The 18,749-nt window shown below is 37.1% G+C and overlaps 1 protein-coding gene across 1 annotated transcript in view; it reads left to right on the top strand.

The window, feature by feature from the left end:
• LOC6049709 (transcription factor Dp-1) overlaps window positions 1–18,749 on the top strand; it is a 37,515-nt gene that overhangs the window by 13,781 nt on the left and 4,985 nt on the right. Inside the window, exons 3-7 of the mRNA XM_038252660.1 lie at window positions 9,939–10,005; window positions 10,098–10,174; window positions 16,094–17,028; window positions 17,103–17,185; window positions 17,258–17,341. Of these exons, the coding sequence (XP_038108588.1) occupies window positions 9,939–10,005; window positions 10,098–10,174; window positions 16,094–17,028; window positions 17,103–17,185; window positions 17,258–17,341 (1,246 nt within the window). The remainder of the gene's footprint in view (window positions 1–9,938; window positions 10,006–10,097; window positions 10,175–16,093; window positions 17,029–17,102; window positions 17,186–17,257; window positions 17,342–18,749) is intronic.

Raw genomic sequence — 18,749 nt, 5'->3', positions numbered from 1 at the left:
TAACGTCAAATTTGTTTTTGTAAGAAATTTTGATTTTTTCCAAAAATCACTTTTTTTTCAAAAAATCATAACTCGACGACAGAATTTTGACCATGTATCTCTATGGCTCAAAAGTTCCGGATTTTTATCCCCTAAAACATATTAAAAAATCTCTAAAATCAAAAAATATGTATTCTGGGAAATTGAGCTCCAGTGAAAAAAAAAGTTGATTAAAAAAACAGCATTTTTTTATCCGTGTATTTTTTTTTTCTCAATAGTCCTCAACAATACCTGCAACTTTGCCGAAGACACCAAATTGATCAGAAAATTCACTCAAAAGTTACAGCTGTTTGAATATTTACATACCATTTTTGTATGAACAGCAGCCCAAAATTGTATGGAGACTTGTATGGGTGAACCAATGACGCAAAATAGCTTATTTGGCCATAGGGAAGGCCCCCACAAAGTTTGAGCCAAATATTAAATTATTAAATTATTAAATTATTAAATTATTAAATTATTAAATTATTAAATTATTAAATTATTAAATTATTAAATTATTAAATTATTAAATTATTAAATTATTAAATTATTAAATTATTAAATTATTAAATTATTAAATTATTAAATTATTAAATCATTAAATTATTAAATTATAAAATTATAAAATTATTAAATTATTAAATTATTAAATCATTAAATTATTAAATTATTAAATTACTAAATTATTAAATTATTAAATTATTAGATTATTAAATTATTAAATTATTAAATTATTAAATTATTAAATTATTAAATTATTAAATTATTAAATTATTAAATTATTAAATTATTAAATTATTAAATTATTAAATTATTAAATTATTAAATTATTAAATTATTAAATTATTAAATTATTAAATTATTAAATTATTAAATTATTAAATTATTAAATTATTAAATTATTAAATCATTAAATTATTAAATTATAAAATTATAAAATTATTAAATTATTAAATTATTAAATCATTAAATTATTAAATTATTAAATTACTAAATTATTAAATTATTAAATTATTAGATTATTAAATTATTAAATTATTAAATTATTAAATTATTAAATTATTAAATTATTAAATTATTAAATTATTAAATTATTAAATTATTAAATTATTAAATTATTAAATTATTAAATTATTAAATTATTAAATTATTAAATTATTAAATTATTAAATTATTAAATTATTAAATTATTAAATTATTAAATTATTAAATTATTAAATTATTAAATTATTAAATTATTAAATTATTAAATTATTAAATTATTAAATTATTAAATTATTAAATTATTAAATGAACGAGGTTTGACTGTAAAGGTCTATAGTTATACCAAGTCTTGAGTCTCGGATTAGTATCGCTTTTCTAGCGTAAATCGGATCGGTTCTCGAATAGTTTTCGTATCGGTCGAAGCATAAGTGAACGGACAATCGGTGGAATATCGAGTACAGCAGCAAAACTACGGATTAGTGCGAATATCGAGCAGAATCTGGATTGTTGATATTCGAACTGAACAGACGACGGAGCAAGTGCTAGATCAGCAGAGTGGTGTTACCAAGAGAGAGAGCGAAAGCTAGCACCGCAAGCTTGCCTCTTTAAACGTGCAGGCAAGCTTTCTACTGCTACATCTGCTAGCTTCTACTGGATCTCCATCGTCAACAGCTCGTTTCATTGGAAACGCACCTGTCGTCCGTTGGTGGAGAAACGCACATCAACTGAACTGCAGTATACGGACTACACTAGTGTGTCCCAAAAAGTGAGAAGCTGAAATCGAACTACACGGCTGGACCTTCTAACGCTTGGTCGTTGTAGAGTGAATAGGTTAAAGCGTAGTCGTCTTCCGTTCCGACGGGGCCGCAAAACAGGCCACCTGGACCTTAACCCTTGGGTGGGTCTGAATTGAGGTAAAAGGGTAGTCGTCACTTGCTTAGGCGGTGTCGCAAAACCGATCACCTGGACCTTTAACCCTTGGGTGAATCTGGTGTGAAGGTGAAAGGGTAGTCGTTCCTTGTTCAGACAAGAACGCAACGCTGTACTGGTTCTAAAGTGAGCTGCAACGCTATTGCGGCCATGGCCGCGCTGAACCCACTCCCTCCCGGGGATCCTCCGGATGGGAATGCTGGACCTAGTGGTACAAACGTAAACGCGAGGACAATGCCGGAATGGATGGATCGACAAGGAATGTTTGGGCAACGTATTGTTCTGCTCCTGCAACCGACAGGAACAAGCATGCTACCAAACAACCCATTCGTAATCGGCAAATCGATCGAACAAACCTGCGGAAAAATCGAGTCAGCAAACACGGAAGAAAACGGTACAAAATACGCACTGAAAACTCGAAGCGTCGATCAAGCAAGAAAGCTGCTGGCGATGACGAAGCTCATAGATGGTACCAAAGTGGAAGTGGTTACCCACCCCAGACAAAACGTATGCAGGTGCGTCGTCGTTTGCAGAGAAGCTATCGAACTCAGCGAGGACGAATTGGTCACGGAACTTTCGGCACAAGGAGTGGTGAATGCGCGCAGATTCACAAAACGAGAGGGTAATAACAGAGTGAACACCGCAACAGTCTGCCTAACTCTGAATGGTACTGTGGTCCCCAAACACATTTGGTTTGGACCGCTCAGAATAACTACAAGGTTGTTCTATCCATCACCGATGCTGTGCTTTAACTGCAGTGACTATGGACACACAAGCAAGAACTGTAAGAAAGAAGCCGTTTGCTTCAACTGCTCCTTGCAGCACACCGTTGAGCCGTCGGAAGGTGGACGATGCATTTTGGACCCATATTGCAAGCACTGTAAGGGGGCTCATCCAGCTACCAGCAAGGAATGCCCTAAGTACAAAAGGAGGTGGCAATAATCAAGATCCAGGTAGAAACGGGAGTCACGTTCGCGGAAGCGAGACGAGAGTATGAAAAGCGTAACCAAGCACATGGATTACCCACCCACGCTGAAGTTGTCGGCGCCCAGAAAAGACTGGAAGCCATTGGTAAAGATAACGAAAAGGACAACGAGATTCGCCTTCTCAAGGAAGAAATTGAGAAATTGAAGAACACTGCTATGGACAAAAACAAGGACGAAGTCATCACTTCTCTAAGGTATGAACTCGAGCAAACCAAGAGACTGTCAAGCGCCTTGATGAAGAAGTTGCGCGAAAACAAATTTGCCAAAAACGACAGCGAAATTGAATCGGATAAAGACAGCTCAGAAAAAGAAGGATCGCCAAAGCAAGCTAAATTCGCCAAAGGACAAGCAGGAAAACTGCAGGACAACATCAGCTCCCAGCCCGAGAAAAACCCCCGCCGTGGTCGTGGAAGGCCACGGAAAACTCCAACACTTGAACCAGGAAAGTTTGATGCAGAAATGCACTCCACTTAACCATGGATTTAAGCACAACAAACAAAACCAAGGACAAAGAACCAGCTATGAATAAGAACTACTCGAACATTATTTCATGGAACACCCAAGGACTTAGAACCAGTAAACCAAATTTGAAAATACTATGCAGCAAAATCAACCCATCTGTACTATGCCTCCAAGAAACCATGTGCTCATCTAAGGACCAGGCGAACATCAACGGCTACAGCATATACTACCGACCGCGAGTTGGTGGCGACCGTGCAGCCGGAGGAGTTTTGGTTGGAGTGAAACCTGAACTGGACAGTGAAGAAATCGACCTGGACACCAACCTGGAAGCCATCGCTGTTAAGGTAGGTCCCCCATTTAACCTGACCATTATCAATATATATCTGCCACCGGGGCAAGCCATACAAGCCTCGGAAATTGTACACCTGATAAACCAAGTCCCCCAGCCACGCCTACTCGTGGGAGATATAAACGCCCACCACCCACTGTGGGGATCGGAAACGTTCAGCGCTCGAGGACTAATGTTCGAGGAAGTATTGAACGAATGCAACCTGGTGGTCCTGAATAAAACAGATCCAACCCACATTAGTGTTGCGACCGGAACTCTCACGAGTATTGACGTGGCATGCTGCTCAACAGAAATAATAGACCAACTAGATTTTCTGTACTACAAGACGCCTACGGTAGTGACCATCTACCACTATTGCTAACTCTCCCTGACACGGCCCATGCCATCCGAACGCGACCCAAATGGAAGATCGAGGAAGCAGACTGGGAGACATTCCAGACAACAGTGCAGTTCCCCCTCATGCCTACAGCTACACAACAAATCTCCAGCATTACCCAGAAAATACTTGAAGCAGCGGAACAAACTATACCGAAAACGACGGGGCTGGTGAACAAGAGGGCGGTGCCTTGGTGGAACCAAGAGGTGGCCTCCGCTGTCAAGAGCAGGAAGAAAGCCTTGCGTGCACTGCAATCAGCCAAACGGAACAACTTGGAGAATCAAGAGGCTCTTGCAGCAGAATTCAGAGCAGCCCGCTCTCATGCACGCAAAGTCATCCAGGAAGCACAACGGACCTCGTGGATCAACTTCGTCAACGACTTCACAGTGCAAACACCTGTTAAAGAAGTGTGGGAGAACTTCCGTCGGATCCAAGGCAAGCGCAAAACGAACCGTATCAGTGCAATAACAGCCGAAGGAGGTACTGTGTCTAAAGATGAAGATATTGCTGAGGCGCTGGCTAGCTCTTTCGCTTCCATCTCTAGTAACGATGCTTACAGCCCCGAGTTTCGCGCATTCAAGGATCAGGTTGAGCAAACTCCTCTGTCAATCCCAGCTGACACGAGTGCTGAGTACAACAAGCCCTTTTTATTCACTGAATTTGAAGAGGCAACGGCAGGTTTGCGTGGCTCATCACCAGGCCCTGACACTGTCCACTATTCCATGATCGTAAAGTTACCGTTGGATTGCAAACGACAGCTTCTTGACGCGTACAACCGGCTGTGGCTCGGTTCAGTATACCCACCCGAATGGACGGAATCGCTGGTGATCCCTATCTTCAAAAATTGTGGTGAAAAAGCAAATCCTCGTAACTATAGGCCAATCTTCTTAAACAGTTGCCTGGGAAAGGTGTTTGAGCGAATGGTCAACAATCGTCTAGTTCACATCATCGAGACAAGAAGATTACTGCATCCTCACCAGTTTGCCTTCCGGAAAGGAAAAACTACCGTTGACCACTTGGCTGAGCTCGAGAAAGTGGTACGAGCAGCCTGGAACAAGAAGGAGTACGTTCAGGGATTTTTCTGGATGTGACCAAGGCGTACGATACCACCTGGAGAAGACTGGTCCTGAACCAACTGCGTGACTGGAACATAGAAGGTCTGATGTTGAAATTCTTGGACCGAATGCTGGAAAATCGCTCATTTAGAGTTTTTGTGAACGGCCAGCTGTCGCAGAGCAAGATCATGGAAACAGGCCTCTGCCAAGGATCAGTACTGAGCGTCACCTTGTTCTTGGTGGCTATCAACACATTGGTAGCACGGATGCCGCCCAGCATAACAACACTCTTGTACGCAGATGATGTTGTACTGCTGGCCAGTGGACGAAATGTTGAAGAAGTTGAGAACGACTTGCAAGCTGCACTGAAGGCGGTGGAATGCTGGCAGAGCTCAACGGGATTTAAAATTTCTGCGGAGAAAAGCGCTACTGTCATCTTTAGAAGCTACGGAACGAGGAAACCACCGAGCAGAGCTGCACTGGAGCTGAATGGGACCCTGATCCCAACCAAAAAGCAGCACCGATGTTTGGGCGTTATCCTGGATCAACATTTACTGTTCAAGACACACTGCGAGGAAGTGAAAGCGGCTTGCCGACAACGAGTCCAGCTTATCCGTTGTGTAGCATGTAGGTCATGGGGTGGCGATAGGAAGACTCTAATCAAGCTGTACAGAGCCACAGTGTTGGAGAAAATCCTGTACGCAGCACCTATAACAGCTGCCGTCAGTGACAACGTCCTGAAGATCCTCGAGCCAACACACAACACAGGCTTGAGAGCTATCTGTGGTGCGTTCCGTACCAGCCCTGTAGATAGTCTCCAAGCTGAAACAGGAATCCCGAGCCTGAGAGTGTTCTTTGAACAGCGGACAGCGATCTACGCCGCCAGAAAAGCAGCCATATCAGCACAGAGCAGAACCCAGCCAGCAGAAGACGACTCACAATCAGCAGGAAGCAGTACCGAGAGCAGCTACGATAGCAACAGTTCAGGAGAGGAGTGGAATTCGACTAGGCATCGAGGTCCGCTACGTGGAGTGGAAACTGCTGAGACAAGAGGAAAGGCGATACTCGAAGAGCTGGAACTATCGTTACCCGAGCTGAAGATATTCACACTACCATTGTGTCCCCCCTGGGAACGCAGACGGATCCGGATAGACAAAACATTACTCGAAGCTGAACGAGCCGGAGCAACTTCAACACAACTGAAGGAGCTCTTCGTGTCCCGAAGGAACACGGAATATCGCTTGTGTGAAACAATTTTCACCGATGGATCAAAGAAAGATGGCAGGGTTGGTTACGCGATGGTTAGAGGGGACTTGGTTGTTCGAAGAAGAATCAGTGATCTGAGCAGTATCTTTGCTGCGGAGTGTGGTGCGATCACTGAAGCGCTCAGGTGGATAATTGGTCAGAATCGCGTGGGGACCTACCTCGTCTGTACAGATTCCTTGAGTGCCATCACGGCCTTGGGTAAACGAAAAACCAAATGCAGATGGAAGGATGAGATCAACATCCTACACAATCAGGCAGAATGTAATGGCACGGAGATAATCTACATGTGGGTGAAAAGTCATGTAGGAATAGCAGGCAACGAGAAGGCAGATGAAGAAGCGAAGCAGTCATTGAACGACAGAAACATCTGGGACAGAAGCGTAGAATTCAAGGAGTTCAGGACGGTGATCAAGAAGAGGACTGTTTGGCGCTGGAATGCGGAATGGAGCAGAAAGGTGGGCAACAAACTACGAGAGGTGAAGAACTCGGTACTACCTTATCGAGATGTATTTGTTGGATCGAGGAAGGAAGACGTCATTCTGACAAGACTCAGGATAGGACACACCTTGCTAACCCATCAGTATCTGCTGGAGAAGGACAGTGCGCCGCGTTGCACAAGGTGCAATTTGGCGCTGACGGTGAAACACATCTTAGCGGAATGTCCTGAGTTTGAAGAGCAGAGACGCCGAGCTGGAGTACCATCCAACGTCAGGGAAGCCTTGGCTGATGATCGAGATATGGCGAAAAATGTGTTGAAATTTTTAAAGGCTACTGACATGTATGGAAAAGTGTAAAGATTCATTAACAGGACCCGAAAGACTCATAGTTAAAAGGTCCTAAATAAATACAAAAAAAAAAAAATTATTAAATTATTAAATTATTAAATTATTAAATTATTAAATCATTAAATTATTAAATTATAAAATTATAAAATTATTAAATTATTAAATTATTAAATCATTAAATTATTAAATTATTAAATTACTAAATTATTAAATTATTAAATTATTAGATTATTAAATTATTAAATTATTAAATTATTAAATTATTAAATTATTAAATTATTAAATTATTAAATTATTAAATTATTAAATTATTAAATTATTAAATTATTAAATTATTAAATTATTAAATTATTAAATTATTAAATTATTAAATTATTAAATTATTAAATTATTAAATTATTAAATTATTAAATTATTAAATAATTAAATTATTAAATTATTAAATTATTAAATCATTAAATTATTAAATTATAAAATTATAAAATTATTAAATTATTAAATTATTAAATCATTAAATTATTAAATTATTAAATTACTAAATTATTAAATTATTAAATTATTAGATTATTAAATTATTAAATTATTAAATTATTAAATTATTAAATTATTAAATTATTAAATTATTAAATTATTAAATTATTAAATTATTAAATTATTAAATTATTAAATTATTAAATTATTAAATTATTAAATTATTAAATTATTAAATTATTAAATTATTAAATTATTAAATTATTAAATTATTAAATTATTAAATTATTAAATTATTAAATTATTAAATTATTAAATTATTAAATTATTAAATTAATAAATTATTAAATTATTAAATTATTAAATTATTAAATTATTAAATTATTAAATTATTAAATTATTAAATTATTAAATTATTAAATCATTAAATTATTAAATTATAAAATTATAAAATTATAAAATTATTAAATTATTAAATTATTAAATTATTAAATTATTAAATTATTAAATTACTAAATTATTAAATTATTAGATTATTAAATTATTAAATTATTAAATTATTAAATTAATGAATTATTAAATTAGTAAATTAGTAAATTAGTAAATTAGTGAATTAGTAAATTAGTAAATTAGTAAATTATTAAATTATCAAATCATTAAATTAATAAATTATGAAATTATTAAATTATATAATGATTTAGTTATTTAATTATTGAATTAATTAATTATTTAATTTTAATATTTTAAAATTTTTCAATTGTTTAATTAATTAATTATTGAATTATTAAATTATTTAATTGTTAAATTATTAAGTTATTAAATTATCTAATATTTATATTTTTAAATTTATAAATTATTAAATTATTATTTTTTGCCATCTTCTTAGTTCGGATCATTTTCGAAGTCATATTTTAGTTTAGAGAAATTTAGAGAAGAAAATAATAGAAATTTCGTTTTTCGATTTTCCAGAGTAAAATTTTGGCGATAATTATCAAGTATAAAATTGTATAATTTGGTAATTTATTTTATGGTTTTATTTTTTTTTATTTTTTTATTTATTTTTTTTCCTGAATTTGTTTTTAAAGCAACGATATCTAAAGTGTTACAAAAAATGCTAATATTGTTTCAGAAATGGCAAAAAAGGTTCCATTCCTGCTCCAGGTGGGATTTGAATCCACAACTGATCAACGGTACTGATACAAATGCTTTCTGTTTTTTTTTTTAAGTTTCATTCATTATGTTTCTCTCTTCTATGCTTGTCGCATTTTTTTTATATGGCGCGGATTTCGCGCGGATTGGATTTTGGGGTCGGCGCGGATCTGGTGCGGATTTTTTTTTCGACTTTTCCGTAACAACCCTGGATTACAGAAAATCTTATTAGGGTAATTTTCCCTATTTTGGGCCTACTAAGCCGAACTCACTTTATTTTGATGATCTAAAAACTTTTTATTGTCTTCCAGAACTTTGGAACAAAGTAATTCTGAATTGAGTTAAACAAAAGTCCTTTTCAATCGCATTTCATATGTCATCAACTTGAGTCGAATCTTTATTTGTGAGTCATTATTTGTATGATGCAATTGACTTGATGTAATCTTTGGTAAACACCTTGTGCACTACTGCTTGTTCTACGGTGTATGTGTGTCACTTGTCACTCTCAAACACACCAATTCCACCTTCTATTGCAGGTTTCCAAGTGGGGCAAATTCAGGGTTTGGCGCGCGATTACTCGTCGTACACCAAACACATTGCATTCGGTTAAAACGCCGTTGCATACGAAATGTTGCATTCCTTTCGAGCTTCTTCTCCCTCCAAAACTGCTTCACTCTTCCTTCACTCCTTGCTCTTACAATTACAAACACGCGCTTGTCTTTTTCAAAGTATTTGATGATTCCCTCTTTTCACTCTCATCCTGGGAATGGTGTGGTGTGTTGTTCTGAATGGAGAGCCCTTTGCTTTTTTTTAAAGGGTCCCATTCTTCATGCGCGTCACCAAAATGGTGTTTGCCCCCCCCCCCCCCACCTCACATGAATCACCTCTTCACAAAAGGGGGGTCCCAAAAAAATTGTTTCGCGCGCTCTCTTTTGACCTCCTCTTGCTTCTATCGACGATGCGGGTTCACCTTTTATCGAGTTATTACATTACCTTAACACACAGAGACCAGCCAGCCAGCAGTTTTTGGTTGTTTTGTGCACTATCTTTTGGGTTGAACCTGTTTTTTTCACGTTACTTTTCTTCTTTATTTTGTTTTCGCAGAATTTTGCCACCCCTGTGATGCAGAAGCTCGCGCCCGGGCAGAAAATTATCACAATGAATAATCCCAGTAAGTTCCGAATTGTGCAAAACGAAAGCGTGTTTTTTTTTGTTTTGCTTAGTCGCCGACTAAAACCACACAACTTAATCCTCCTTTTGCAGAGCTGCAGATACTGAACTCACCCGCAGCCAAGAGTGCCAGCGGGAAACCCCTGGTCCGAATCTCGCCCTCACAGTTGGTATGTTTTTCTGGAGATTTTTTAACATATCGGTTAACATATCTAGAAAACTAGAAATAAGTAGAACTATAATTTTTTATTTTTTTATTTTTAGTTTCAATTCATTAACGGTCCTCTTTACAAAATATTTCTAATGTTTCAATGTTCTAAATTATCATGATTTTAATAAAAATGAATAAAATGAATGATGGAATAGTAGTTTATGCAACAAGTTGCAAAAAGTGGATTTTTTCAGCACGAGCCGTACATTTATCCAACGAGGTTCACCGAGTTGGATAAATACGAAGAGTGCTGAAAAAATCAAGTTTTGCAACGAGTTCCATACAACATTTTTTGCAATTCCAAAAAAACATACACTGAGTGAAATTTTATGTCAAATTTTCATGTATTTTGTCAATAAATCGTTTAAATCAAAAAAATGTTGAAAAGTGTTACTTTTCAAAACAAGTGCTGAAAAGTTCAACTTTTCAGCACCCATTTGAGTGCTGAAAAGTAGAACTTTTCAGCATTTATTTTGAAAAGTGTTGCTATTCGATTCTGTTATTTTTGGTACAGAAAAGTAGGCTATTTCGTCGTTCAAGAATGACAAGAAAAGTAAGTAGTTTCACGACGGAATTGCAAAAATATTTTTTCTAGTTTATGTCCCTTGAAATGGTGTCGAGTTCTGGGAAGGTCAGGGAAAACCTGGCGTTGAAAGGGAATTTAATTTGACATGAAAAAGTCACGAAATTTATGCTGGGTCAGGGAATTTAAACACATAAAGGTAATCGTGCTAAATTAAATTGTTGTTGATTTGCTGAATATAAGAATATTACGTTTTTCTTAAAGCTGTTAAACTGGGTGCTGAAAAGACAGAATGCGTAACGTGATTGCCGAATGATCCCCACTGCTCCTCACTAATACAACTGAACTACAGCTGTAAACAGAAACAAAGTAGAAGGCTTTGTTCAAGCTCAAGCGTGACATATTTTTTGCTGCTGAAGTGACTCGTTTTGAAACATTTTGGATCTGATGATATTAAAGTTTACGCTGAAAAATTAAGTTCTTTGTGATTTTTTGTTCGTAGACTAAAAAATGGGTGGCCAAAAGAGCCCTTCTTTGTTTTCAACGTGATGAAAAATTTCGTCAGAATAATTCGTCGTAAACATAGGTTTTGCGTGAGAAATAGCGCTTATTGAAATGTTATCGACGAACTATGGCAATCTCGATTTCATCCCTTTTCTAAAGATTTGTTGACTTTGAATACCTCAAAAGCTCGACGCCCTCGACTTTTTTTGACAAAACAAAAAATAAAATAAAGATCGATTACAATACTTGCCACTTCTTGGCATCATTTTTCAAACAGTAAATTGGTTCCGCTTTGACAGTTCTAAATTGAGGCCGCTTTGCGGACCACTATTCTGCACCCAGCTGTTAAACGTCAAAAACAATAACAATGCAAAATCATCAATCAAAGTAATGTTTTGTATGTATTTTTCTTTTTTTTTCCAAATTCTAATTTTTTTACAAAGTTGCGTTTTTTTTTCGAAAATACTCAAATTATTATAATTAGTGATATTTAGTAAACTTTTTCACTTTATTACAGCTTTTTATGCAAAATATAAAAATTATCACAAAATAACGTATTTTTTCGACAATATTCAAATTTTCGGGAATTGCAATGTGGGTACAACGCAAAATTTTGTATGCATTTTAATTTTATTAGAGTTTTTCTAACGTATTTTTTTCGAAAAAGTACAGTCCAGATTCAATTATCCGAAGGCCACGGAATAATTTTACTTCGGATAATCGAATCACGAAAAAACTTTTTTTTTCATTGTCCTAAACTACAGTTGGGGAAAGTGGGGCAAGTGTAACAAGCTAAGTAAATGCTCGTTATAACCCATTGAAAACGTGAAAAAATCTGTCGGATTTTTTATAATCATCTTATTCCAGGTCTTGACTGAGACTTTGATGGAACAAGTTTTTAAAAAAATCTGTTTTTAATGTACAAAATTGATTTTGAAATTTTTGATTTTCCGTACGTTCTACTCAACTAGTGGGGCAAGACGAACAACCCGTTGGGACAATAGGAACAAAGCATGAAAAAAACATGCTAATTTACTAACAATTGAACTATCAGCACTTAGATACATCAGATTAGGAACGTTTCAATTCTTTCATTTTTAGACTAAAAAAATAATATTTTACTTTAAATTTGACCATTTTTAAGAAAAAAAAATACTAAGATGATAAATACTAAATTTTCATGATATTATTAAATCGTGTATGGACAATTTTTTAAACAATTGATTATCAGTTTTTAAGAACTTTTATGTATTTTTTCACAATAAAATATGTTGCTGCAGCAATTCGTATTTATTCCATACTAAAAATCCATATGGTACACTTGCCCCACCTAAATAAGATTTTTTAAAAACTCTCTACAAAAATAACCAAAACATAAATCATACTTTATAAAACGTGCAAGTCATTGGTAGGGACACTACTGATCTAGGAAAATAGCATTTTGATAAAATGAACCCTTAAAACGAACCCTAAGCCTTATTTTGTACTTTCCAAATATTATAAAGAAACAAAGGTTTTGAAAAAAACTTCATTCAATATTATGCCCCGCGGCGTTAACGTTATTTTGGTGGTTATGTGGTAGTAGAATCAGCAAATTGCATTGCTAGCAACAATTCCTTATACTGGAAATAATCAAAATTGTAAAAATTACGGCCATACTAGCGATTGTTCCTCTTGCCCTATATGGTCGTCTTGCCCCACCTTCCCCTAATCTATAATTTTTAAATCCATGATTGAGAAAATTCATTCGTAAATTTTTGAGGCAATCAATCATTCAAATTTGACTAAAATAAGATCGCAGTATTCGAATTTCATGTTAAAAGCAAGAAAATATATAAAAAAAAACGCGACCCTCACCATGGCCCTGACCATTCATGGCCATTCAAAAACACCTTAATCTAATCTAATCTAATCTAATCAGACCCTAGCGCAGCCAATCTTTCGAAGGGATCCTGGAGAGTGCCTTAGGTTAGATGACGCCTAGCACTCTTCTTGTCATTTATTAACATTTGTAGTGCGCCATTGCATTGAAATGCATTGAAACATCACAAGCGTTAAAGCGGCCAGGCCTACTGCGTAAAGCCGTATCGCAGAGATGACTCGTAATTGGATTGAGTTTGAGCACTGAGTGTTCGAACAACAACACAATTCTGAATCGACAGGGGAGGAAGAAGCGTGGGGACACACCACCATACGCTCCGAGATTTGGTTGTATTCGTTGGGAGCACCATGCTAAGAAGGTTTGGTACTCCGGGACCCTCTGGGATGGGACATTGTATTTCCACGAATGCCCTTGACACTATTTGCCGTGGTTATAGCGCCACAACTCGCTCTCTGTAACAGTATTCCTAATTTCAGTCCACGCTTACCAAGTCGTCATGGCCTAGTGGTTAGCATTTTGCTTACCAATCCAAAGGACGGGGGATCAAACCCCGCCTCGAGCGACTTTGATTTTTCGTTCATATTTATCATTTCAAATTCATGTGTTCTTAACTTTCTCGTTGGGAGCAGATGGGCATCGAGCCCAGAACCATTCGCTTACAAAGCGAACACCGTAACCAGTCAGCCACGGCCGCTCCTCTCATGGCCATTCAAAAACACCTTAAAAGCAAAATATCATTTTTTTTTCATTTTCACTTTTTGAAAATACTAAAATTTGCACAAAATGCCGTATTTTTAAAAAATACTAAAATTTTTATAAAAATACGGTATTTTGTTTGGATCAATTCCAGCTCAAATCAGGAATTTTTCTGGTACTTTTGTACCCGACCCTCTCCGATTTCAATAAAACTTTGTAGACATGTTACCCTAGGCCTATATAAGCCATTTTTGTGTATATGGAGCCAATAGTACTCGAAAATAACATTTGAGTAGGGCGTAGGTTATTTAAATATTTTTGTAATTTGTAATTTAAAAATTACTGTATCTCTAAGCCGTTACGACTACCAAAACGTGGTCAAAGACAAACTTGTAGGAAATTGGACGGGCTTTCTGAAAAAAATACACTGAAACAAAAATACACGCCACATCTATGAGATTTTTTGATTTTTAAGCCTAAAACTTAAATTTAAAGGTGATGTCACGTTTTTTTTTTTCGTTCATAATTTTTGAGGAAATAGCCTAAAATATAACCAAAAGACTGACGAAAAATGCGAAATGGTATGTCTCTCCTCAAAAAATACAAAAATCATTTACTAAAACTTTTTTTTTTTGGAATGTGGTCTAAACGTCAAATTTTTTGAAAATCGGTAGTGGGAATCGATTGTCCAGACAATTTTACATAAAAGTCTCCATATTGACCATTGTCCTATGTCCAATCCTTGGGAAGATACAGCGGTTTTAAAAATGAAAATGTGGAAAAAACGGGTTTTTGGTGGTTTTTCGCAATTTCTATTTGACAGCCTTGATTTTTCAGTCTCGTAAATATTTTTACCGGAAAGCTCGTCCGATTTCCCATAAGTTTGCCTTTGACAGCTTTTTGATTTACTTTATTTGATTTACAAATTTACTATCTTGGTTTCTACCACACTGAGAAAAATATTCTATTTTCAGTTATAAGCAATGTAATTAAGCTTATATCTGTAAGCCCTTACATTCAATTGAAATGCTGTCAAAGGCAAACTTATGGGAAATTGGACGAGCTTTCCGGTAAAAATATTTACGAGACTGAAAAACCAAGTCTGTCATATAGAAATTGCCAAAAACCACCAAAAATCCCGTTTTTTCAACATTTTCATTTTTAATAGTCAGGACCCGGTGCCTGCAATCCCCGTTACAGTTTATATGAAATTCCAATAAGAATGTAACAGAAAAATCAGGCTTCGGGTCCAGACTGTTAAAACCGCTGTATCTTCCCAAGGATTGGACATAGGACAAATATGGAGACTTTTATGTAAAATTGTCTGGAAAATCGATTCCCACTACCGGTTTTCAAAAATTTAGACGTTTAGACCACTTTTCAAAAAAAAACAATTTTACTAAATGATTTTGGTATTTTTTTAGAAGAGTCATACCATCCTGCATTTTTCGTCAGTCTTTTGGTTATATTTTAGGCTATTTCCTCAAAAATTCTGAACGAAAAAAAATCGTGACATCACCTTTAAATTTAAGTTTTAGACTTAAAAATCAAAAACTCTCCTAGATTTGGCGTGTATTTTTGTTTCAGTGTATTTTTTTCAGAAAGCCCGTCCAATTTCCTACAAGTTTGTCTTCGACCACTTTTTGATACGACGCAACGGCTTCGAGATACAGTAATTTTTAAATTACAAAATACAAAAATATTGAAATACCTTACGCCCTTCTCAAATGTTATTATCAAGTACTATTGGCTCCATATACACAAAAATGACTTATATAGGCCTAGGATAACATGTCTACAAAGTTTCATTGAAATCGGAGAGGGTCGGGTACAAAAGTACCAGAAATATTCCTGATTTGATCTGGAATTGCTATGTTTTCAAAAAAGTCTCCACGTGGTTTATGGATGGTCCATTGTGCATTGTTCGGTAGCTGTCTTACAAAACTTGATGTGTTTGTTCGGTTTGTTCAACGTCAGTTTGCAAGCGAATTTGCAGGTTTGTCAAACACCGAATTTGCAAACTGTCAAACACGAAAAAGCGCGAGTTTGTTTGTTTGAGGTAGTGTAATAGCTCTTAAAACCACACCAAGCAGTGGGATAAGCGTTGTGGAGCCATCCGTGGATAGGGCTTCCTCAAATGCTAATGCTAACTATAAGATGGTAAAAAAACGAATCCGAAGGTCTTATAAACTAATTAGAATTTTCTTTATTCATCGATTGATGCTAATGTGTTGAAATTAAATTCTTTTCAAAACCTCCTCTCCGTCCCACAGAGCCAGTTCAAGCTGGTGTCCAACACCGGTGGCCACTTCACGGGCTCCACGATTTCCGGCCGAAATCTAACCGCCATGCTGGCACCGTCCACATCGGTGTCCCCGTCAACGTCCACGTCGAGCCTTCAAATGGCCGGCATGGCGACATCATCACCGGCCTCGACGTCCTCTTCAACGTCCTCGCCGGCGACCTTCGTCAGCAACAGCACAAACATGATGACCTCCGCCCCCAGTCCGACGATTGTCATGCCCCAACTCCCGCCACCTGCCTCTCCTGCCGCAGCCCACCACGTTAAAGGATCTCATCAGCAGCAACAGCAACACCAGCAGCACCACAGTAGTAATCATCAGCACCAGCCACAGTACAATTACGGCAAAAAGGCCGCGGCCAGTGGCCAAATTCACACGCCCGCCTCCCGCCGAAGAAAAACGGACAAAATCGGCCGCGGGCTGAGGCACTTTTCGATGAAGGTGTGCGAAAAGGTGAAGGAAAAGGGCACCACCACGTACAACGAAGTCGCGGACGAGCTGGTCGCGGAGGAAACCCAGAGCCACGCCGGTGCCGATCCGGCCTCGTACGACCAGAAGAACATCCGCCGGCGGGTGTACGACGCGCTCAACGTCCTGATGGCGATGAACATCATCTCGAAGGAGAAGAAGGAAATCCGCTGGCACGGACTGCCCACGAGCAGCGTCGAGGAGTGCGACGACCTCGAGAAGGAGAACGAACGGGCCCGCGAACGGATCGAAACGAAGCAGCAGCAGCTGCGCGAACTCATCCTGCAGCACGTGGCGTTCAAGTCGCTGGTCGCGCGCAACCAGGAAAACGAGGACCGGGGCCTGGTGCCCAACTCCAACTCCGCCATCCAGTTGCCATTCATCATCGTCAACACGGAGAAGAAAACTCACATCAACTGCAGCATCTCGAACGACAAGTAAGGGGGAGGGATTCTTGGTGTGGTGAAGCTTTTTAACTGAAATGTTTTTCTTTTCTTTTTTTCGTTCGCAGGTCGGAGTTCTCCTTCAAGTTCGACAACACGTTCGAAATCCACGACGATCTGGAAGTGCTCAAGCGAATGGGACTGCTGCTTGGTGAGTTCTACTAAGTTTGTCGGGTTCAAAAACAGTTCTAATTAATTTGCTTTTTTTGTGTTTGTTCCCTAGGTTTGGACAAGGGAGAGTGCACCATCGAAGATAGAAACAAGATCAAATCGATGGTGCCCAAATCGCTGGAAAAGTACATTGATGGTAAGTTATTTTTGTTTATCTCCACTTGCTAAACTACGAGGGTAATTTGTTACATGACACACATCATAAATAGGCAAAAATATTAAATGATTTTTTATTTACTACACACAACACACCTAAACAATCATAAATCGGAGCGTTTAATACGGTATGTCCACGCGTCCTTCCTCCGCTGTAGATTCTGTGAAATGTGATCCGTTCTTTGAATCCACTCTGCGGTAAACACAACGCAGTAGGGCTGGTCATTTTATTTTTTGTACATTTTTGGATGTTCTAAAATGTACTTTTTTGGAAAAATTTCAAAAGCAAAGTCTCTGAGAAGAGCAATGTCTGGAGCAACACGACCAAATGGCGGATAGGCATTTTGACAGTTTGAACTGCAAATTTTTGCTTTTTCACAAAACTCGAAGTGTTAAACAATATCTGGCCTCTCCAGCTAACTTCCAACACTTTGTTAAATAGTTACCTGTTGTCTCAGAATTTGCAAAATAATTCTAGCTGTCAAAATGCTTTTGCGCCCTTTTCAAATGTTGCTCCAGATGTCAGCTGTCAAACCACTGAAAAGGCACTTACAAAATAAACACAGAGTTCTTTGAGTTCATTCTACCTTATGGGTTTCTCGCGTTTCTCGTCTATAAGAGGATAAAATCTACTCGTGACAAAATGTTGAGGCTAAAAATTTTGACAGGTATGATTTTCATAAAGTATTCGCCTCCGGGGTGGAATGACCCATAGGGTTAAAGTTCCCTTAATAAAAGCAACAACAACAACATTCGCCTCCTTTTCTCTCTCACAGAAAAATGGGGACAGTGTCAATCGGTTAAGTCACTCACAAAATGAACTTTGAGTGATTTGAGTTCAGCTATGGCGTCACGATTTTCTCCTCTGTATAGAGGAAAAAATCGTGACGTCAGAAATGAACACAAATCACTCAAAGTTCATTTCGTGAGTGACTTTAACAGTTTGGCCTAGTTTGACAGCTACATTGTCCGCAGTTTTCAGTGGGAGAGAAAAGGAGGCGAATACTTTATGAAAATCATACCTGCCAAAATTCCTAGCCTCAAAATTTTGTCGCGAGTTGCTTTTCTCCTCTATAGAGGAGAAAATCGTGACGTCAGAAATGAGCTCAAATCACTCAAAGTTCATTTCGTGAGTAACTTTAACAGTTTGGCCTAGTTTGACAGCTACATTGTCCCTAGTTTTTATGTGGGAGAGAAAAGGAGGCGATACTTCATGAAAATCATATCTGTCAAAATTCCTAGCCTCAAAATTTTGTCGCAGGTTGCTTCTCTCCTCTTATAGACAAGAAAACCGTGACGTAGCAAATCAACTCAAAGTATTCATTTCTAAGTGCCTTTTGAGTGGTTTGACAGGTGCCGTGTCGGGACTTTTTTTGAATTCGAATTTG

The sequence above is a fragment of the Culex quinquefasciatus genome, chromosome 2 (assembly GCF_015732765.1).
Source record: "Culex quinquefasciatus strain JHB chromosome 2, VPISU_Cqui_1.0_pri_paternal, whole genome shotgun sequence".
NCBI lineage: Eukaryota > Metazoa > Arthropoda > Insecta > Diptera > Culicidae > Culex > Culex quinquefasciatus.
This window is presented reverse-complemented; position numbering and strand designations above follow the sequence as displayed.